Source organism: Myxocyprinus asiaticus, chromosome 10 (assembly GCF_019703515.2).
Source record: "Myxocyprinus asiaticus isolate MX2 ecotype Aquarium Trade chromosome 10, UBuf_Myxa_2, whole genome shotgun sequence".
NCBI lineage: Eukaryota > Metazoa > Chordata > Actinopteri > Cypriniformes > Catostomidae > Myxocyprinus > Myxocyprinus asiaticus.
The window spans coordinates 19955558-19980348 of record NC_059353.1 but is presented as its reverse complement, the minus strand read 5'-3'; the positions used below and the strand labels follow the sequence as shown (position 1 = coordinate 19980348).

The 24791-nt window shown below is 38.6% G+C and overlaps 1 protein-coding gene across 2 annotated transcripts in view; it reads right to left on the bottom strand.

The window, feature by feature from the left end:
• LOC127446773 (mannosyl-oligosaccharide 1,2-alpha-mannosidase IB) overlaps nt 1–20727 on the bottom strand; it is a 146281-nt gene extending 125554 nt beyond the window's left edge. Inside the window, exons 1-2 of one of the 2 annotated variants that reach the window (XM_051707965.1) lie at nt 19949–20727; nt 16590–17063 (exon numbers count right to left, since the gene is read on the bottom strand). In XM_051707965.1, coding sequence (XP_051563925.1) covers nt 16590–16900 — 311 coding nt within the window. In that variant the 5' untranslated portion in view covers nt 16901–17063; nt 19949–20727. Of the gene's footprint in view, nt 1–12181; nt 12201–16589; nt 17064–19948 lie in introns of those variants that run through there. The other variant, XM_051707968.1, reaches the window with a different exon arrangement.
• Nucleotides 20728–24791: the final 4064 nt, after the last annotated feature.

Below are 24791 nucleotides of genomic sequence, written 5' to 3'. Positions count from 1 at the left end.
AATTGGAGAATGGTATCGGATGTCAAAATCTTGATTGGAGCATCCCTATTCAAGTTGACTGGGTTTCAAAAATTAATGATGATGATTAGTGGGCTGAGACCCTATCACAAAATGGACAAAAACAGATGGGTACAATTTGAATAAGAAGACAGAGTTTTTTCTTTGTTTCATTGTTTCTATATTTATTTGTTTGTGGGCGAATTGAAAAAAAGGTCTCAGATTGTTTTTTTTTTGTTGTTTTTTTTATTTATTTATTTATTTATTTATTTTTTTTAAAGAGGACTCTACTGTGAAAACCCCAGTAGCCTTTTGGCAGTTTAACATGTAAAAAACATTTTTTTGTGTGTGTGTGTGTGTGTGTGTGTGTATATAATAATCACAGTTCAAATTGCAATATTTTTCCAAATAAATCGCAATATGACTTTGTCCAAATCGTGCATCCCTAGTTAGTATGCATGACTCAAGAACAGAATACCAACTGAGTATAATTCAATAAGAACCAAAATATTACAAGTATTGCCACACTAAGCTTTGCTTGAAATCACACAAAGACGCCACAAAGTCTCCTCTCATCCAACACCTCGACGAGACACACACACACAGCACCCCCCAGTGGACTCAATTCTAAGTGCGGGAAAGTACAGGATAATTCAGCTTTGCCCACCGCAGGCAAATGCGCAAAGAAAAATCAACTTGCAATATTCAAGTAGTGTTTTTAAAAGTACTATATTTGCTGATTATTCGTGCACACGCCGCTTGTCCACTCTTACTTCCCTGTTCCATTGCGCCCACATCTCTAGGGATTAGAAGACCTGGAAAGAGCATATCCTTCAAGCAGCTACTGACCTGTCCCCTCCCTCTTTCACTTGGTAAAGGGCTAATGCTAATTATTTCAATTGGAGATGCCTCATGTCTTGTCAAACTGCTGTCACATGTGCATGTATGAGTATGAATGTCAAGCTAAGTGGATAACACAGAACAGAGAAAACACGAACATGGCTGTGTGAGAAAACCAAAGCCCATTTACTACATCAAGCCTGTCTGATGTGGAAAAAGGAGAATGGAATTTGACTATGCTGTCCAAGCACATACTAAACATGATAAATGAATGTAACTATCTCTGTAATGCCAGCCCCATCCACAACGCAGAGGAGTCACCATGTTAAATATACTAAAAATAAACCGATATTACACCATATGTACATGGCATCATATTAAACAGCACAACAATGACAGGTGAAGATGAATCAAATGATTATCCTGAATGCTGAGAAATTAGTGGTGGATCATGTGGTTACATTCAGCCACAGACAGAGATCCCATTACCTGTGCCTTGAGAATCTATTTGAGAGCAGATTAACACTTACACCAGCAGAGAATATATTTATCAATGAACACTAACTCATTCAGGTGAACGTTAGGGTGCTTTCACACTAGCACTTTTGGTGCGCACCCGGGGTCGAATGACGTCAAAGTTCGGTTTGTTAGGATAATGTGAATGGTTCACCCACGAACCGCACCCGAGTCTGCTTGAAAAGGTGGTCTAGGGTATGGTTCATGTGAACTCCAGTATGGTTCGCTGCTGATATGAACACAATCGTACCAAATCGCAGAAGTGAACCGCTTGTGATGACATATACAGGTGCATCTCAATAAATTAGAATGTCATGGAAAAGTTCATTTATTTCAGTAATTCAACTCAAATTGTGAAACTCGTGTATTAAATCAATTCAATGCATACAGACTGAAGTAGTTTAAGTCTTTGGTTCTTTTAATTGTGATGATTTTGGCTCACATTTAACAAAAACCCACCAATTCACTATCTCAAAAAATTAGAATATGGTGACATGCCAAACAGCTAATCAACTCAAAACACCTGCAAAGGTTTCCTGAGCCTTCAAAATGGTCTCTCAGTTTGGTTCACTAGGCTACACAATCATGGGGAAGACTGATCTGACAGTTGTCCAGAAGACAATCATTGACACCCTTCACAAGGAGGGTAAGCCACAAACATTCATTGCCAAAGAAGCTGGCTGTTCACAGAGTGCTGTATCCAAGAATGTTAACAGAAAGTTGAGTGGAAGGAAAAAGTGTGGAAGAAAAAGATGCACAACCAACCGAGAGAACCGCAGCCTTATGAGGATTGTCAAGCAAAATCGATTCAAGAATTTGGGTGAACTTCACAAGGAATGGACTGAGGCTGGGGTCAAGGCATCAAGAGCCACCACACACAGACGTGTCAAGGAATTTGGCTACAGTTGTCGTATTCCTCTTGTTAAGCCACTCCTGAACCACAGACAATGTCAGAGGCGTCTTACCTGGGCTAAAGAGAAGAAGAACTGGACTGTTGCCCAGTGGTCCAAAGTCCTCTTTTCAGATGAGAGCAAGTTTTGTATTTCATTTGGAAACCAAGGTCCTAGAGTCTGGAGGAAGGGTAAAGAATCTCATAGCCCAAGTTGCTTGAAGTCCAGTGTTAAGTTTCCACAGTCTGTGATGATTTGGGGTGCAATGTCATCTGCTGGTGTTGGTCCATTGTGTTTTTTGAAAACCAAAGTCACTGCACCCATTTACCAAGAAATTTTGGAGCACTTCATGCTTCCTTCTGCTGACCAGCTTTTTAAAGATGCTGATTTCATTTTCCAGCAGGATTTGGCACCTGCCCACACTGCCAAAAGCACCAAAAGTTGGTTAAATGACCATGGTGTTGGTGTGCTTGACTGGCCAGCAAACTCACCAGACCTGAACCCCATAGAGAATCTGTGGGGTATTGTCAAGAGGAAAATGAGAAACAAGAGACCAAAAAATGCAGATGAGCTGAAGGCCACTGTCAAAGAAACCTGGGCTTCCATACCACCTCAGCAGTGCCACAAACTGATCACCTCCATGCCACGCCGAATTGAGGCAGTAATTAAAGCAAAAGGAGCCCCTACCAAGTATTGAGTACATATACAGTAAATGAACATACTTTCCAGAAGGCCAACAATTCACTAAAAATGTTTTTTTTTATTGGTCTTATGATGTATTCTAATTTTTTGAGATAGTGAATTGGTGGGTTTTTGTTAAATGTGAGCCAAAATCATCACAATTTAAAGAACCAAAGACTTAAACTACTTCAGTCTGTGTGCATTGAATTTATTTAATACACGAGTTTCACAATTTGAGTTGAATTACTGAAATAAATGAACTTTTCCATGACATTCTAATTTATTGAGATGCACCTGTAATTTGCATCTTTGCAGGCTCGCGATCGCAATTATTATGGTATAATGCATTCCTCCTATCTGCTTGTGTCCAAATACACCGCTTTCAGAGAGCAGCTTACATTCTTCACATCTCTTGCAACGCATCTGCGGGCTCGTGGCAGACAAACGCTAATATTCTTCACATCACTGCACATTCAATGCATCCGTGGGAGACGAACACAAGTGTTGTTCTGTGCATGGCAAGTTTTCGTGGTAAATCCAAAAAGACAAACTTTAATACTTCACTTAACACAGTGATATCTTCTTGAGTTGTTACAGTGGTAAACAGCTGCCGCTTGTACTCGCATTGATGATGTAATCGGACCGCGGTTCGGACCCAAAAAAATATGATGTGAACAGAGACCAGCGGGGGCAGGGGGAGGAAACAAACTCGGGTTCAGCCCAAGCAATCGAACCAAGTGTGAAAGCACCCTTAATGTTTGTCAGTTAGGAAACCACATCCTACAGGTGTGTAATGGAGTGAAAAGGTTTATAACTGACTGAGTCTGGAGTGAAACAACTCTGTAACCTCCACAGTTAAAAATGTACACACACTAAGGGAATATAGTGCTTATTGCCTACTCCATTGTTTTAAGGTGTCATGAAATTGTCTTTTTTTTTTATAGATTTATCATCATCACCAAGGTCCACTGATAATATTAGTAAAGTTTTTTTTTTTTTTTTTTTTGCATTAAAACAGTCATAATTTAGTAATAAACTATGATTTTCCACCCTGTTTTTGGCCCTCTGTCTGAAATGTTCCATTTTGGCATAAGCGCCTCCTTAAAACTTCAAGGTAAACGCCCACTGTTATGACTGGCTTACATCGTGCTGCCCCTCGAATAGAGCCATTTTTGAAAAACTCAATCAGCAGAGAATGAACCAGCTCCACAACATTATAAAACTAAATGTCAGGGTTTACACAACGCACATCCAACACATTGCATCCGAATATATTAAACTGTTCATCTCAAGCACAACTGTTAACACTCACCCCGTCTACACTGTACGCGAACATCAGTCAAAAGCAATAGAACCAAATATAATCAATGATGCTGTCTACCATGGAGGTTGTGGCACGTTGCGGTGACAGTAAACAGATGTCCCGTTCCATTTTGCACTGCACACGATGGCGCTACTAATGCCAACAACATAAATAATTGGTTTAGAACGTTTCTGTCGCCGCACCTGGTGTAGACAGCCTCAAGCCTTGCATAGCGTCACATCAACAGACGGTGTAAACAGGATGTCAGCACTATAAACTCAGTCATGACATATGAAATATTCAAATATACAATGGCCTCTTATGCGTCAAAAGATCAAAGATAATTTGATTCCTCATGCCATGACCCCTTTAATATCTACAAGTAATGAGCACTTTATTAGGAACACCTGTATATTTACTTATTTAGGTATACAGGTATAGTGCTCCTAATAAAGTGCCCAGTGAGTGCATATTGAATTTAAACAATTCACCAACAAAAAACTAATATATATAAAAAAAAATAAAAAAAAACATTTTTACTGCACTTCAGTTTAACTCTATAAAAAAAAAAACAACAAAAAAAACACTACTGTTACTAGTGGTGCCTGCAAAGGCAAGCATCACTATTACTATTGCTTATATTTTGCATTTTATTTTTATTTAAAGTGATCTGAACAAACCCCTAACCTAGGAATTAAATTTCACCGTGTAACTTGTCCCACATATTTTGTGCTACAGACATAAATTCTCTCTCACATTGTACGGCTTTGAGTTTAGACCTATCACTTTCTAAGCAATCAAACATAGGACTCTTGCCTAACAGATGATAAAACCAAGCTAAAAAAAATTCCATAGACTTGCATTAGAGGAGGGACCCAAGCCATTATCAAAGGACCAGATTATCATAGAACCCATTTCCACCTGGTATTAAGATGCATTTCGGGTGATCCGATCACATGTGGTCAGCCCTAAATACAGGTCTAAATGGGGTCTAAAACGTTTTGTGATGGGATCACAGAAACCACATACGAATGTGGTCAAAAACCCATGTGTCCACATCACATTTGAGGTGTAACCGCTAATCCGTCCTGTATGCGCCCCTCAGCGAAGCTCCACCCCTCACCTGTCAATCAACTGCTGCGCTAAAACAGGAGTTTAAACTTTGCTGTTTACGAGCGGCTTTAAAAGGAAAATAACCGTCCGATCAGAAAATTAAAAAAGCGGATACATACACAATCACGAGAGATTCACGGATCTTCTTTAGTGGGTCTGATATCAACACAAGTAACAAGCACGAACACCTGAAGTTCCTTTAATACTGGTAATTAACTAAAATAACTGATAATTCTGCTTGACATGTTGCATTTGTGCTTACAGGGCTCCAGACTGCGAATAAAATGGTCACAAGTGCACCCAAATATAAGTGATTGTGACAATTTTAAATCTAGTCGCCACTGGAGACAGTCGGGTTGTGCATTCATATGCGGTTTCGTCAGATATCTTCTTGCGTCTTGAGACGCTTTTCACCCATTCTGCTCGCTGCACCGCAAGCAACAACAAACCCAGTGCGAGAGAGTCATGCCCAAATGACGCTTTAGAACCGGTCTTTTTCATGAATCACCAGAAAAGAACTGAGGGTATGAACTCAGGAGCTCAGATTAGCAGTTCGAATCAGATTTAGAGTCACTTTCTCAACAAATCATCTGTCAGTGTGTTCACAACTGGGAGCGCAGACATTTCAAAATAGGGTCCCATATGTATTTCGGGCTTCTTTATAATTAAAAGTCCTGCACCACTTGAATTGTGTAGTATAATGATGGATTATTCAGCAGCGAGGTCCTTTCATTGTGTGTTGAGTGTAAAAGTTGTTCCAGTTTAGTGTGTGTGTGTCCAAAGACGAGATACACGTGACCCATTTGTCACTGAATAATGTCTCTTTTAATACCCTTTCTGTTCTTTACAGTAAGTTGTTGATCATAAACAACAAAAAAAGAAACATTATAATCAGGCATAGCACAGATGAGCTAAAGCCATTCAAGTCTCTCGTTAACACCCTCATTTACAGATGCCGTTTACAGAAATGCAGGATTCCCTTAAAGAGTACCGGTTTTTAGCACGTGTTCAACAAATCAATGCAAATACCTGTAAATAGTTCAGAAATATGCAATTAAAAAATACAATTTAACAAAATATAATATATGCAATATAATATTATATGTATTGATTAAATACATTGATTTGTTCATTTTTAAAAAGCTAAAATGTGATCAAAATGATGAAAAACTAAGTTAGAGGGTCCCCTGAATAATTCACAGAATTGGGGACTGGGTAGCTCAGTGAGTAAAGACGCTGACTACCACCCCTGGAGTCGCGAGTTCGAATCCAGGGCGTGCTGATTGACTCAAGCCAGGTCTCCTAAGCAACCAAATTGGCCCAGTTGCTAGGGAGGGTAGAGTCACAAGGGGTAACTTCCTCGTGGTCGCTATAATGTGGTTTGCTCTCGGTTGGGTGCATGGTGAGCTGTGCGTGGATGCCGCGGAGAATAGCATGAAGCCTCCACACGTGCTATGTCTCCGCAGTAACGCGCTCAACAAGCCACATGATAAAATGCGCGGATTGACGGTTTTAGGAGGCAACTGAGATTCTTCCTCCACCACCCAGACTGAGTCACTATGCCACCACAAGGACTTGGAGCATATTGGGAATTGGGCATTCTAAATTGGGGAGAAAAAGAGGAGAAAAATAATAATAATAATAATAATAATAATTCACAGAATTAGCTGGGAGAGAATTTATTTCATATGAAATAATTTTATAACTGAAAAATACTCTATATCAAATCTAAAGCTTGTGAACTGGAATCGAATCGGGAAATCTGTATCGATACCCAGCCCTAATGCATACTATGCTTTATGCAAATATCTGCTTATGTAGATTCTGAAGGGCAGTACTAAATAAAAATAAATTATCTTTTATATTTGTAAAAATTATAAAAGGGGTGTGAAAATTGATGAGACAAAAATGGAATGCTAACTTACGTATCTTCTCAACTATACTGTTTATATACTCCGATTAATGGGTTATCAGCTGTCTTCCTTCTGCTTTCTATCTAAATCAAGCAATTATATGATTTGGCAACTAAAAACAGCCATTTGGCTCCTTAATGTTTCAGTTAATGAGCCAATGTCATTTGAAGTCAAAACAGCAATGTGGCTCTGAAGTCATTTTTTTAGTCTGGAGCCCTGGCTTGGGAGAAACAGCGCACCGTTTTTTTCATGCTGTGTCTTTTCTGACATTGTTATGTTTTAATATCATGCAGTAAAACACTGACATAGTGATTGATGTATGTCGAATGAAACAGAGACACCAATCCAAATACAAGTGGTCACAGGAGATGCATTTAAACGACCAGGTATAAACAGCAATGTGTCTCACCTGACCACATGTGATCAGATCATCAAAAACGCATCTTAATACCAGGTGGAAACAGGTCCATAGAGACTTCAGGTGGTCTTTTTAACTTAGGCCACAAGTAACGTACTATATCATGTCCAAGACAAGTAAAAGGTAACAAACAGGTTGATGATACTGGGAGATCCACTGCCAGCATGGCTACTACCAGGCAAACAAGCCCTACCCAAGTTTTCCTGATCCCTCCCTTCAGTAGTAGAGCAACACAAAACACCAGTTTTGAAGTTAAAAAAAAAAAATTTAACGAAGCAGTCCATCGCATTCTCCTTTTCTCTTGCTTGCGTGTGCGCACACACACACTGCATTTCATATGTCTGATTGCATTTCAACTCTTCCTTTGAGATGACAGTCCCATAAAATTTAAAATATCAACAAGTTAACATTTCATTAGCTAGACTCTGCTCAGTGGGCTTATGGGAAAAAGCCAAACAGAGGAAAAAGCCATCACTAAAACTATTGCCATCATCTAAAAGAGCTCAGGGTCAGGGGAAAAAAAACCTCTACTGGTTATTGAGATGATTAATAGGCTGATTTATAACCAGGTCCACACAAAATTCTCAGATTTCTGCAGAATTTGTACACCTATAATTCACAATGTTCAACACTTCCCACACGCCTGGTGTGTTTATCAATCTTGGTTAATTTGATTATGCTTCCAGCTACTAATAAGAACATGGTATACTCACCTCGAATTAACACATTGTTCCATGTCACCCATTCCGCAGAATTTCACAGATTTTCCCCAAAAATCAGCCCAGAAAATGTGAGAAAAGACCACATTCCACCTAAGCCTGATTATAACACCAATGGTGCTGCCCAGTTTCAGTTCCTGTTGTTGTTCCCATTTGTTATTACTATTGTACATCCAAAATTATCAATCATTGGTAAAAGTGAAATGGTTAAAGTAATAGTTCACCTAAAAACGAATCAAATCAAATCATTGATCAACTCATGTTTATTGAGCCCAAATTAAATATGGCAACATGTCAAGAACATCAAACCTTAAAGGTTGTTGCATGTCTCATGACCAAACGTTTTGATATCATGACACATATCATGATGCTATTGACATGCCGCCATATATAATTTGGGAGACTAGAATATGATGGAATTCAGAAGACCTGGAAAATTACGAAGTCATATGGACTACTTTTAAATCACTTTACAGTGCTTTTTTAAGTGTGTCACTAATAACTGCTATAGTGTGTAAATCAATGATCATGACATTCTTTAAAATATAGGACAGAAAGTCATATGGGTTTGGAATGACATAAGCGTGATCAACTAACAACAGAATTTTCATTTTGGGGTGAGCTATTCCTTTAAGAAATTTTAAATATATCTCTGTCTTGCTGTGTTTTACTGAAGTAGAAACATACTCGGAAAACCATTTCTGCATTCTCACATCAACTTCCATCACATCACATGAAAATTGCATTATTCAGCCTAATGCTATTCCCACACTTTGCCCTTCTTCCAAGTATTAAAAATAACCAATAAAATAAATAAATAAATAAATAAAAATCACCACCACATCACAGCATACAGTGCCCCAGTAAGCCATTGTTTGGTTCTTAAAGGAATATTCTGGGTTCAATACAAGTTAAGCTCAGTTGACAGCATTTGTGGCATAAAGTTGAAAATATTTTGACACACCCCTCCTTTTTCCCTTTAAGCAAAATTCAAGGTTACAGTGAGGCACTTACAATGGAAGTGAATGTGGCCAATTTTTGGAGGGTTTAAGCGCAGAAATGTGGAACAAATAATTTTATAAAAGTACTTAAATTAATAATTCTGTGAATTATTTGAGCTTTAAAGTGGTTCAAATTGTTGTTTTTAGGATAATTTTAGGGTTTATGGTGTTATCTCATATTGGCAATGAAGTTGTTAAATTTGGATACAACTTATCACAGAAAGGAAATAAGTGGTTTTATCACACTAAAATTATGTTAGAAGGCTCGACAATAAAGACTGCCTGATGGCCCGGGGCCAGTGTGAGAAAGATTCTGGCCAGTTGCTAGAACTGTCACTTGCCCAATTGCGCCAGTGCTGCATTTATAACATTAGTGCAAGCAAACAACAAGTGAGAGAGCACAAAAATTACACGGAGCGAACAAAGTCTTCTAACCGAGGAGCGAACGAGAGTATATATATCTCGCAAAGACGCGCAAATGCATAATATACTGGATGTGCCAAGGCACAGTCACGTGCACGCACAAGATCGTGCAGACACAGAGCGCACTCTCCTAGCACTGTCCTCGCTCTTTTCCAAGTGTCTTAGCAGCAGCTATTAACAATATGTAGAAAATAGCAGGAAAAAAAAAACCACTTAATAAATTCAGTAGTGGGATTTAACGTCTTGTGCAACACTTTAAGTATCCCTGCACATTCCGTGTTCACAGTGCGCAAAATCCCCACATTTTTCGTTTTTACATGTCGGTGAAAATTTGTAATCCACACATTGGAACACAAGAAATCAACAGTTTCTTTCTATAGGACTGAAAATCCATGTCTCTTCGTCATCTCTCTCCGTGCAGTGTAGACTGTTTAACATGCATGTGCTCTCGTAAAGGGACAGAGCGCTAGTTTTATTCCCACTGTAAAAAAGACAAACACATTTTCTCTTGTTAATTCGCCTTTAGAGATGAAGCGCCGAATGAGACGTAATAAACTTTGTTAAACCCCAGTTATACACGTGTCTGGAAATCACAAGCTGCTCAATATCCAAAATGTAAGTATACATTTCATTAGGTAATGTTTCAAACCATAAATATTAATTCGACATGATAATGCCGTTTGATATGAAAAGAAGCAAGGTCACTATGGCTATTAAGCTATTATTATCAGAGCTGTTCAGCTGCAGGGTGAAGATGAATATTTGAAACAGTCTACTTCATATCATCCTCATAAAACACGTGTTACATGTCTAATTTCTGGACCGTACAGGTATTTTTGTTCTTTGTATATCAGTCAGTGTTGGTCTTGTTTGGATTGTCTGATTTCATGTTATATACACATTGTTAATTCACAGATTAGGCCTGATATCTACCTACTGTATATTACACATCACAACCGATTTAGTAGCAAGTCTGTTCTCTCAGCCAAAAAACCTAACTCAGTGAATAATAATTAAGTTATTAATAATAATAATAATAATAATAATAATAATAATAACACTACACATGGGCAAATGTTGCATGACAGCATGACTAAACGAGTGACCGAAAACCCATCATCTCCTCCACAGAACTCTTGGCTTAAAAACACATGTGTAAATGGAAGGACGGCTGAGGTTAATATGATGTATTTATGAATTTATATCTGTAAAGCGCATATATGGGATTACACAAGCCATAAATCATATCTTGCAAATTATAAATGTGATTCAATTTTAGTGGACATTGTATTTAGTATTTTTTTCTCCCCAATTTGGAATGCCCAATTCCCAATGTGCTGTAAGTCCTCGTGGTGGCGTAGTGCCTCAATCTGGGTGGAGGAGGACGAATCTCAGTTGCCTCCACATCTGAGACCATCAATCCGCGCATCTTATCACGTGGCTTGTTGAGCGCGTTACTGCGGAGACGTAACGCGTGAGGAGGCCCATGCTATTCTCCACGGCATCCACGCACAACTCACCACACGCCCCACCGAGAGCGAGAACCACACATTATAGCGACCACAAAGAGGTTACCCCATGTGACTCTCCCCCTCCCTAGCAACTGGGCCAATTTGGTTGCTTAGGAGACCTGGCTGGAGTCACTCAGCACGCCCTGGATTCGAACTTGCAGTGGTAGTCAGTGTCTTTACTCACTGAGCTACCCAGGCCCCTGGGGGACATCGTATTAAAAACATAGATATGTAAAAAATATTTATCTTCAAACATATTTTTTAAAGCCATGATGGTAAAAACAGCTATTTGTCATTTTTGTGTTGGGGCCAGTGAAAATTTTGGCAGGACCAGTAAAAATCTGAAGCAGTGGCCCAACCAGGCTAGTAGAAAAAATTCTTAGCGTTGAGCCCTGTTAACATACATATTTTTAAAGTCTTGTGCCTATACTTTCGAAACTGAGAGTTTTAATGTTTAGCTACATATTTGCCCCCTTCACTTCCATTGTAAGTGCCTCACCATAACCTTATTTTTTAAAGAAAGAGAGGGCCAAGTTGAAATTATTTTTTGTATTAAATCAACGTTAAGCCACAAATTCTGTTAATTGAGCTTAACTTGTATTGAACCAGGAATATTCCTTCAAGACAGTACAAGACGGAGCTCAATGGGGATGGCAGAAACAACACTTATAGGGCTTTTCCACTGCACGGTACGGCTCGACTCGCTTTTTGGGGGTTCTCCACTGTGGATAGTACCTGGTACTTTTTTTAGTACCACCTCAGTCAAGGTTCCAAGTGAGCCGAGCCGATACTAAATGTGACGTCAAAACCCTGCAGATCAAGGATTGGTGAGAGAATCTATGGCAGGTTAGCTTACCCTCATGCGTCGTTTTTGAGCCAACACAGTGATGTCCTTGTCTGCGCTTTGGTGTATGATTTCCCAAACTCTCCTGTTTTTTTTAGCGGTATTTTGTCTTGATGCCGTCAGTCTTTTTTGAAACAAAGTTTGTCGTCTTGCTGTGAAAAAACAGCCACATGCCAAGAATCAAGAACACAATTCCTTCGATATCCTCCGTTGCTCCTTTGTTGTGTGTTTGTGTCGCGTTTAAGATGATGTCACGGCAGTAGAGGCAGAGCAACTATGACGATCAGCCTATAATCCCACCCACGTTGAGGCTGCACTAAACTGCAGTGGAAAAGCAAGCTCAGAAAAGTAAAGCAAGCAGAGTCGAGTCGAACCATAACGTGAGGTGGAAAAGTGCCATTAGTGGTCTCTGTAGTGATATAGAAGCATATAATGCCTTTTTCCCCCACTGAAGTTCACTTAAACACTCAATGAATTGTTGTCCACAGCTGAAGAAACATAGATAGCTTAACCACTGACTGTGTGACTACAACTGGCTCAGGAGCTAAGAAAAGCCTTTAAAAGTTTAGGAGTTTTGCTTGGAAAAAAGCAAACGAAGAAAACATCAATCACAGAATGAGAAAACAGAACCAGTACACACAAAAGAGAGCAATCTCTCTCTATTTTCTGAAATAGAAAAGAGAGGGTCTGTTTATGTGTAGGAGTGTTGCAGTTCTCTGCTTCACTATTAACATATGCTTTTTCGAGACTGTGTTGGAAGGCGTCATAACTTTATGCCTCAATTGAAAAAATAATAAATTCCAAAAGATTTTAGGCTCTGAATCTAAATTCACTGACATGATAAAGCTTTTCAAAACACTCTGTCAGAGGGCCTTTATCAAAAGAACCAGCAATCTAGCCTGTTCACATAGCTCACACTTTTATATTTGCTTGACCTGACAAGTACATTTGAGGCTTTTTCCCCTTAAAATTTCCACAAAATACCAAGTGGTATGTGTATTAACTACTGGTATTTACAACATCAAGTAATTCAAAAATGCATGGTGATTTTAATAGTTTTAACAGACACTGCATCCTTACAACTATGTGGAAAACAAGAAGAGTACTTTGCCCTGGGTCCTGTAAATTCAAGGGACGACCTTGCAGTAAAGTACATGCCATGGATTTGAATGATCAGACTAAAGTAAATCTAAACTTCATAGCTACTTGAGTAGCATGCAGTTTAATTGTTTGTAAAAGAGGCCATTTTTAAAACCATGATGAGCAGTTGATTCAGCATATTGTCATAAGCCTTTCACCAGTTTGTTTTCAGAATGAAGTATGCAGAAAGAGTAAATATATAGTATGCCGGATGTGGCCCTCACAAAGTAGAATTAAGTGGCTAGCTAGATACATTTAAACTCATTTTGAGCAAACTCTGAATTTGCGGTACCAGTAAGGTGGGTAGGTTTCCATCGGGGTTCATCGCCATAGTAACATATATGCTAAACAGCTAACCTGCTCCGGGGCAGGTAATGTTCCATTCAAAGAAACAATTTTAGAAATTCAGAAAATTACCTTTTTATGATAATTTATTTGCGAAAAATAGATTTGACAGCCTGGCATTTTATTTAAAGACACTTGAATTGTTTCATAAAGTAGCTGGTCAGGCTAGTTTTAAAGGGGTTTTGAACACTTTTTTTAGTTGGTCAGGCTGGTCTTAGCTGGTTAGCCTGGCCAAACTGGTTTAAGCTGGGAGGCTAGCTGGTCTCCCAGCCTGATCAGCTAAACAGTGTTTAAACCCCCTCTGATACCACCTAACTGACCATTTTGGCTGGTTTTAGCTGGTCTTTTCAGCAGAGACAGCAGGGGTCTGCAACATTTTTAATTTTCCTTGTTAATCCCTGTGCTAGGGAATCTTCATCTCATGTAAGTGATCGATTTTATATATATTTCAAATTATAAGAGTAAAAATGTGTAATGAGGAAAACAATGACTTAATGTATGACTTATATTATGTTGATTTCAGAGTCACCGTCTTATTAGTGTGGAACGTTAAAGGAATAGTTCACCCAAAAATGAAGATTTGCTGATAATTTACTCACCCTCAGGCCATCCAAGATGTTATGAGTTTCTTTCTTCATCAAAACAGAATTTAAGACTTTTAGGATTTCATTTCAGGCCTCCTCCTTTAAACAATGCAAGTGAATGTACTCTATTTTTTGACGGTCCAAAATGCATATTTAGGGTGCATCACAATAATCCACACGATTCCAGTCGACAAAAAGCTCTTCTGAACACAAACAATTGATTATTTTTTTAGAAACAAAACAATACTTATATACTATCATTGTTTACGAGAGGGAACGCTGTACAAAAGTTAAATTGTCTTTGCTGTAGATCTGTATTTGTATAAGTGTATTGTTCAAAATGGTCATTTGGTGTGTGTATCCTGGATGCTTCAACCTTCAGAAACCCCAAAGTAAATGCACGCTGGGATAAATATTAACTTTTCATCGATTGCCTACACATGATCATGAGCAATTGAAGCTCTGGCTTATCGCACTGAACCTGGATATCAGTCAGTGCCTGCATAAATAACCTTCACGCCACTTCACTGTCAAGTCTCACAAAAAGGACTCTAGTTTGACCACGCTGCTCTCATGCAGTGTTTATATACCTGTCTGTATTTGCTCTTGATCTTCGTCGATATCCGTTTAGTGCTTACCCTGATGTTTCGCCTGTTACCTGTTCTTCAGTTTGTGAAGCTTCTCTTCTGTGTAATATCACCTGTACGATTGATCTCACTGTGTAAACCCTGTAAATCCTGTGAATCTCAGTAAATGCTCTCACACTTGGTTTCACTAACTACAACTTGTGTGGCGTGAATTCCTGACAGTCATATAGCCTATATATTTCTGCTAAAGAAAAAGCACAAGTAGATAATGCAACGGCATTGCTCTGAAATAAAGGATGGTTATTTACTGCAGTAATGTTTTTTATTATTATTTGGAAATGATTTTTTTATTTTTATTTTATATTGTTTTGGTTTGTGAATGGCTTGGTCTGTGCAAATTTCTCTTGTAAACAATGACGCGCTTCCTGCCTCCTCCACCTGACACGTGACCTTACCAACGAGCTTACATCATCCCTTTCATGAGCGCGCGTCACAGAGATGTACGGAAGCGAACATTTGTAGTTAAAAAGTATGAAAGTATTGTTTTGTTTCTCAAAATAATCAATCGTTTGCGTTCAGAAGAACTTTATTTGTCAACTGGAGTCGTGTGGATTATTTTGATGCACCCTAAATATGCATTTTGGACCGTCAAATTTTGGAGTACATTCACTTGCATTTTTTAAAGGAGGTGGCCTGAAATGAAATCCTAAAAGTCTTAAATTCTGTTTTGATGAAGAAAGAAACTCAGATACATCTTGAATGGCCTGAGGGTGAATAAATTATCAGTAAATTTTCATTTTTGGGTGAACTATTCCTTTGAGTCAGCAGGACAGTGTATGCAAGCTTGATAATCTCAGTGGTAACTATTTATTTACACCAGGCAAGTAAGCTATTGTTCTGAAAGTAAAAAGCAACTAATAATAAAAAACAAAAAAAACAACTGTAGGCTGTCATCTGCTCAACCGCACAGCGTGACCAACGCAAAGCAGACGCGTTTACTCGCGCGACCCTCCACTGCAGCGCTGCTAAACCTGATGTGTGTCACGCACTGAGCAGCTCGTGATGACCGGTGGTCATGTGAAGGGTTTGTCCAGGCTGCATGCTTCTACTGACTAGCGCTGTTTAGTCACACTTTAAGATTTGGCATGCTGCTGTGAAGGACTTCAACATGTGGATAGACTAAAATTCATTCTCTTCTCTTTCACTGTCACTCGTGTGCAAGTGAGTGATTGATTATTACAAATACCAATGGTGGATCAAACAATAATTTGCAGACCCCCTGTTGGAGACCCTTGACTTACAAATTGATATATCAGCTATTTTCACATTTTTATCACATTCAGAATTTGTTTTCCAAGTAGTCCTCTCAAGCTCTCATGGCAGCAGCAGTGTTTGTTAATGCTGTGTAAATGGATTTAAATTCTTCATCATTTTCATAATTATCTTCAGTGGACAAGTAAATCGCGCTGTTTCCATGTTGCATGCAAAAGGCTGTTCGGTGCAAACGTCATCCAATTATGTGAACGCGCTCGGAAACTAATCAAACTCAGGATCAAACTCAAGTTGATAAAGAAAGTTAATAACCAGCGTCTTGATACCACTTAACCATAATGAAGCCTGATTGGATTTGGTTGGTTTTGTCAAACTAAAACTAATCCTGAAATCCTGAGTTTGTTCAGCTTTCTTTGAGCTGCATTTCACTGTACGCACAAAACTACAAACATGAGGCGTGTTGAGGATATGAACCCATCTCTGATCTCTCACCTGTGCTGATTCTCATCGTGTGCACCCACACCATGTATGCCCTGTCTGCTGCCATGCCTCGCCTCCTTCTCTGACTCAATGTGCGGTATCAACACATCCTCCAAACCAAAGTCAAAGCGCTTATGTTTGGAATTGTCTGGGAGGAAGAAAAACGCTCCAAAGCACAAGGTGATGAAGGCACTGAGGATGAGGAGGAGGATGAACTTCTCCGAGAGCCGTAAGGTAGCTCTGTGGTGGGGGAATGAGGAGGCACCTGGCGAGAGCGTCGGTATCCTACGTCCCGAGAGTGGCAAAAGAGCCGGCGTGGTCATATTTTGCGAATAAACTGAATATGATGGGATAAAAGTCAAGGTTGTTTTGTGTAAGCCACACTATTATCTCGTTGCGGTGAATGCGAGCTTTACAGCCACATGTCTGTTTATCTCGTAGAAACGGAAGTTGTCCTGTAGATCAGAAGAACTGATTCCTCTTCCTCTGAAAACAAAGATAGACATTTTCAGATACTGACTATCATGAGGTATTCAACAGAAGCCTGTTATCAAAAATGCACTTCTGTTTCCATGGTAATTATGATCAGATGCAGAAAGGGCATCAATGTAAACTTTAAAGGTGCTGTAACAATTTTAGCTGATCTGGAATTTCCACAAAATTAGCATTTGGAGTAGCCACGCCCCCTCTTTCCAAAACCCTGCACTCCAAAGATACCAACTGAGCTTAATTGAGACCGACACCCAACAATCACGGTTGTCAAAACCAACAGCAGCAAAATAGTGCCCTCAACTGACAACTGTTATGAACACTGTGGCATAAAAATGGCATTAAGCCTCAATCATTTTTTGCAACTACAATACTATGCTACTATGCGTAAATTGATTGACAGGCAGAAAGTGTCAAAGACCGCGGCACCCACAGACACATTTTTGTTTGCTGTTTAGTCTAGTGCTGTCAAAGAGATTGGTGAGATATCTGGAGACACTTATTTTATTAATATTTTTCAGGAGTAGGAACATGTTTTGCATACCTTTTCATGAAAAAAATGCTTACAGCTCCTTTAATGTGGATGTAAAGAGGAATCGAGATATCAAAACTAATGAGTGGAATGATCAAGTCTTTTTCCCCAAGTATCACACCACCAATAAATAACATACATGGGCTTTTGGTTCAGGTTACAGACACAGGTAAGTTGATACAGATATTTAGCATGGGGACGTTTTAACTTTCGGTTCTCCATGTTAGTGGCTTTCCAAATAGTGGTGGGGCTTTTAATTCATTATTTAGATTGCATACACTGATTCGTGCAATGACCATTTCTGGAGATTACATATTTACTCCAGTAGGGGGCGACAAATGAATGTCTTATGTAGGGCTGTCACGAATACTGGATTTAATCGGATTACTCGATTGAAAAGTTCCTCTTTTACAAAATTGCCGAATCGACAAATTGAAAATAAGGCAGAAGTGACCCAGTCCATGGACAAGAAACTGAAATGGTAGATCACTTTGAACTAGTTAATGAAAAAAAGAAGCTATTCCACACAAAAAAATAAATAAATAAATAAAATATATATATATGGCTGTAAAGGCTCTTTGAAATAAATAATTTGGCAAAGTGATATGGAACCGTTATGCGGTCAAGACCTGGAACTACTTCATAGCTGTGTGTTTACTGAAAAATAATTGCACACCTTAGAACGTCTGTCAATCAATCAAAATCAAGCATTCAACAGCCCCATGGTACTAGAGATTTTAAATCATTTTCTTATTACTCGATTAATTGTTGGAATGATCGTAAGGTTTACTTACGTAAATTGATTGCAAAATAATCGATAGTGACAGCCCTACTTTTATGTCACGAGTGAGTCATTCAATCGATGACTCAACTGGTTTGTTACCGAAACAATGGAAGTAAATGAAACAATGGAAGTAAATGATAACTATTTGTTCAAAAACACTGATTCATTTACGAAATAAACACTAGTAGGAGAACCGTTCAGAGAGCAAAGTGTGCTTGAAGCCTTCGATTATTTTTTAACTGTTTCGCCGGTGGAGAAGAAATGCATAGCTGGGTCTTAGGGGCCGTTTACACGACAATGTTTTCAACTAAAAATGGAAAACTTCATGGGTTTTGGCTGTTAGTTTACACGACAACTGCGTTTTGGGGCCTGAAAACACAAACTTTTGAAAACGGGTTTCAAAGTGCAAGTTTTTGAAAACGATGATGTCATGCGCACGCAATACGTGTTCAGTCTATAGGCACGTGCGCGAGACATTCAAAACTACAATGGCGGACTACAGGACTGTGTTTGTGATGCTCAAGATTTTGTCCAGACAAAACTGCTCGATGCTTTCGCCATCTTCATTGTTTGTATTCACCGCTCTGTGGAAGAATGCTTGTGTGCGCAGGCGCGTAGTGTTTCTTTATAAAGTGACATCGCCAACTACTGGCCTGGCATGCATAATACAGCGCTTTTAGTCGTTTTCGCGGATCCGTGTGAATGTGGATCGTTTTGACAAGGATGTTGTCTGTACGCGAAATTTTTCAAAAACGCAAAGGAAAAACCTTTCCGTTTTTAGTACATCGTTGTCGTGTAAACGTACCCTTAGGCATGGCTTGCCCCCATATATTTTCTTCGTAAACCTCCAGTCAGTACGTTTACACGAAAATCGCTGGTCGTAGTAGTGATGCAGTAAATCTACACTTTGCTGGAGAAGCGTCAATAAACTCAAAATCTTGAGCAGCACAAACAGTTCTGTAGTCCGCCATTGTAGTTTTGAATGTCTCGCGCGCATGCCTACAGACTGAACACGTAATACGCGTGCGCATGACGTCATCGTTTCCACAAATTCGCGTTTTTGTATGTTTACACGGAGACGATAACGGCATCCGTCTTCAAAAACTTGCACTTTGAAACCCGTTTTCAAAAGTTTGCGTTAAGCCCCAAAACGCCGTTGTCGTGTAAACGAACAGCCAAAACGCATAAAGTTTTCCATTTTTAGTTAAAAACATTGTCGTGTAAACTGCCCTCGAGAACCTACTGCCCACCCTAAAGTTCAAAATGCCCGATTTATTTATTGAATAAACGCAATATCACATTCTTGCTGTTGTTCCGTATGTCAGGTCTTGCTTGAATATAATAGCATAGTATAATTTAACAATATATGTAGTGAATGTGCACCAAAAGTATTAAATATAGCTAAATGTGTCTGTCAGACTTTAAGCAGTAATCATGACAGTGTGACACCTGTACAAGTTTTCGTGCTTCATTACAGCATCTTATTAACCAGCTTAATTTAGAAACAGTCCCTTAACTTTATCTTTCAAATACAGATGTTTTGACAAAACAAATGAGTACACATACCGTGAGGGTCTTTTTATCATTCTGATCCATGATCCTCGGTTTGATTTAGGCGTGTTGGGTCGAGTCGTTATCTGCAAGATAAACAGCGAGTCCTCCCTCACCGCCCGTTAGGCTTATTAATTATCTTCAACTAGCAACACAATGTTATCGGTCCAACACCACCAGCTTAGGACAAAACGAAACAAGTAAAAACTAGGCTACCGCGCACAGACAATGTGCATTCACTCATGTGAAAGCACTAGACGCTTCCGTTACCTTTAGTTGTTTATGGTAAAGAATTAAAAGTTCCTCGCGACATAATGCGTTTGAAACGGTAAATATCGCGAAACAGAAGGTGTTTCGGTACAGGCCTGATGCCGTGGCAGCGTCTCTCAACCGAGCCAAACTGACAAGCCTATTCAGTAATGAAAGTAACCCGTGGTGTATCGCAACGCTGAAGCGGTTGGTCCTCTCTACATACTGCTTTATTTTAATAAAAGATTAAGCCGGCCTGCGATGGACGTGTGCTGCGCCTTTTTTCCTCCAGTGAAGGCATGTAGCTGGCAGCCGTGAAGCGGACCGATCCCGTCCTGCCGCATCACCTTATCGGTGCCTCAGGAAAAATCAAGTCCATGGACCAAAAATCCTCAAATTAATATCTGAAAGCACAAGGTGCCAAGTTTATGTTCATGTCCCTGCCACCGTGCAATGAATCCTTTGCAATTACCATCGCCTCCCTTATGTCTTCTTTTCCCCTTTATTTCAATACCCGTGTGCGCCGCCAGGCTCCAATATCCAGGATGTTGTTACTGCAACAGTTACTCCTCCTCTCGGTCCTCCAACAACCCGTCAGCAGCCGTTTGGTAAAGCCAGGGAGTGTAGCACAATTACGAGTTTCACTATGCAACGTCGAATGAATGGAATGACTAGACTAGAGGTAAAAAAACCCCGCATGGGTGGAAAGAGGTGTTAAACCACAGATTCTATTATTTATTGAAATAACAACCTCTGCGCTTTTAACAGGAGAGAGCGTAACTGTCAACTAGCATGTTACGACAGTAAGTCACCGTTTGCGTACAATACAAATGTATTGGGAGAGCCGTAAGCTGAGACCTACATGTCGCAAAGTTGTCAGTGTCTTCTCTTTTAAAAATCAGCAATTGTATCGTAGAAAACTACACACATAGTTCATTCCAAAAGGACTGTTTAGTGTAAAACATGTTGAAGATTGGCGGTCAGTTCTTTAAGTGATGAGATATTTTCTCACAAAAGCACACTGAAGCATCTCCTTCATAGACATCCATTTAAAAAACGGCATATTGTCTCCTCGCCAATGTACCGCCCATAGAACGTCTATAGGTCAATATATAGGAGCACCACGTTTTGCAATTTTATGCTTTGCTGGTAGGCTCTATGTTGAACACCCAATCCTTAAATGTTTGCAATTTATTTACAGCTTTTGTTGTATTCACTTCAGAAAATCTCCTTTATTCAAAAGCTTTAAGAAGATCCTATGTTACTGAACAACTTGTTTTTGTTTGTTATTGGATGATGATGTTATGCAGTAAAAGTTCCAGTGATCAAGTTTGTTGTTTTTCCAACATAAATCTAATGTCAATGAATGAATATATATATAATATATGTACAATTAATTAATTAATTTATTTATTTATTTATTATTATTTACATTTATTTAAATAAATGTTTGGGGGCACAACATATATTTTTAATGTGTCGCATTCATGTAACTATTGGCTAAAATATGGCGTCATTTTTATATCACCAGAACTTGAATTTGAAAAAGCCTCCGAATTCATGATCTTGAAAAAAGACTGGGTGTAATTTGATGTTATCGAAAAATTTTGCTGTTCATTTGAAATATTTTACAATATTTTGTGTGAATTCACCTCCAAAAAATCCAGGTTGTGAAATTCAAGTTTTTATTATTCAAGTGGTGGATTTCAAGTCGTGGAATTCAGGTCTCAATATTCAGATTGTTGAATACGGGTTTAAAAATTCAGGCGGCAGGATGACATCCGGGAATGCAAGGAAGAGCAAACGAGCGTAATCCATCTCTCTCACTTGGACAATCGCAAAGCGATGGAAACAGCACTGTTGATGGAGACAACAACACTGTGAAAAAAACAAAAATGTGTAGGGATACTTATAATGTTTCATTAATGTGTTATGAAGAAAAGATCGATTTAATAAGTAAATTGGATCCTTCACCTAACAGCAAGTTTCATCGAGAACCTTATTTCATTCTGATATGGGCAAAGGACATTCACCAGTGGAAACGAATAATCAAACTACCTCATTTTAACTGCAAGTCTGAAAAAAAAAAAACATTTGTAGTCAAGAAGTATTAAATAATAAATCTAAAAAGAGAATATATATATATATATATATATATATATATATATATATATATATATATATATATATATTATCTCTGCCTTAAGAGAACCACAGAGTTTGTTTAATCATTAGCCTACATCCAAGGTAATATGAACCGGGTAGATACCTCTTGTTGTTACTGTAAGTGAAATAATACAGACCTATGGATGACGGAAACAACAGCCGCCTTTACCCATTTTGTAAGTGTGTTGCATGTCTTGGCTGTTTGATAATATGTATTCTATTTATTATAATTATTTTTCACTTTCTCTTGCACATTTGTACTAGTGTTGATTGAAAATATAGTGAACTTTGAATGTACAACACACATTCTGTTCCTAATTGTTTACATCAGTCTGGATTGCTTGAGTTAGCATGCCATCTTGCCTTTTAATATTTGTATCAAAATTCTGGACAGTCTAACCTCATTTGTAGATTTGTAGACTACTGATGATATATACCAAAATAATAATAATAATAATAATAATAATAATAATAATAATAATAATTAACGGTAATGCAGGAGCATATTGACCTGTTACATGTGACATCACTGTATGATCACGCTGCCTTTGTGACCAACATTTAATTTACTTTCAGACATTGTACAGCGCGGGATGCGATAAAAGCCAGCAAAAGTTTTGTTTCTATTTATAAATCGTGATACTGCTGTTTACTTAGCCAGCACTTTGTTTTCTTTCATTAAAGTTTTATCTTTCAGGTGACACGGCTTCATTTCACCCAAGTCAAGCAGCGATGAAAGGGGAGAACAGAGATATAACACTTATATGTTTCTTCTTTATTTAGACATTTCAGTTATCTGTGTATCAAATACAGTATATATGTTCATTCATGTATAGTCATAACACCCAGACTATGGTATGTCATGATTGTAACACATAATAATAATAATAATAATAATAATAATAATAAAAGTACTATAATGTCAATTTACATTATATTTTTTACGTGTATATACTAATGTTGGTCAATAATCAACACTAAGATTATGAAGAACAGACTTTATTCACACTGCCAGACTACAATGTAAACATTAATCATAAACACTGCCTCGGTTGCTTTTGCTTTTCGTGTGTTCTTCATGAGTTAAAAGCAGCTCTTACATTCATACAGACATGATCATCACAGATGTTTTGTAATTAATCAGACCACAATACAACACAAAAAATTTTAAACTTCTGAATGAGAGATGTTTACAGTGAGAGACAAAATGCTCCAAATGATTCGGTGAATGTGCAGTCCAAACAAATCGGACTAGACCGAATCGATTCAGACCGTTTTGCTAACCTGTTTGGACAATTCATTGAAAAGAACCAATTCCAAAGAATGATTCATTCTCGATTCGGGCATCGTTAGTTCTGATTTTACACAGCTGACAGAAATACCGGACACATGTCAAGATTGCTGAAATATTCTCAGGTCAGTCAATGTGCTCATGGTACACACAGTGAATTCAGCCATACAGCTGTAGGCGCCATGTTAGCTGTGTCTCAAATGACACACTATGTACTCTGCCATCTAGTGTCTGAGTTTTCAGTGCAGTATCGTCTTAAATGGAATACTAAACATTTTTACTACATAGAAACATTTGCCATTTTTCAAAGTGACGTTTCAAAAGTATTTGATGTGTCTGCTGCTAGCTTTAGCACGTTAGCCAACCTCACCCCAACACTTATATCTCAAATAACGTATATATGCACACAGCGTGGGATGATGGTAAAGCATTAACCCACTTTTCTAAAATGTTGTTACCAGAGAAGTTTTGGTAGTTCGCCATTATAACATTTGTTTTGTCAGGCCAGCATCGCTGCCAGGTAACCCAGCCCCTTCTGCTATGTAGGGCAAGCCACAACAGCTGTGTATAAAGTGAACAACATTTCACACTCAACATTTGGTTTCAAGAAGTATATCGTCCGTGGTACTCATAGTACTCTTCTTGTTGCATTTTTCAGTGTAAACACATTACTTACACTACAAAATTGTGTAGAATAGTGTGGACTGTAGAATGTGTATTGAATGTGCTTTATGTCCTTTAAAACTGGATCCATCAAAGTAGGACAGGTTCACATTCTGCTGAGTGGTAGGAAAATTAGGCCCTTTAGATCAGCCTGTGACTAGTCCTTGAGCTGCCATAAGTGTAGTTGTTTTCTCTTGATTTACAGATAATTTACCAGACTTACCCACAGATAGTCTCAGTGCTGTGGGGGGAAAAACCAAGTGTGAGTCATGCTCAGGAAGGCAGCAGCCAAGGGACTGGACACGCTGTCATTTAGTTTAAGAGGCACACATTTGACACCCTGACAATACTTACTGTCAGAAAATAGTTTCGCTCTGCTGAGTTTCTCAGTTTTCTACAAGAATAAGTTATGGATCACTGGCCGAAAGGAAGATTGTCATAAACCTTAGACTACATACAACAAAAAGATTGGGTTAGAAGAAAATAATT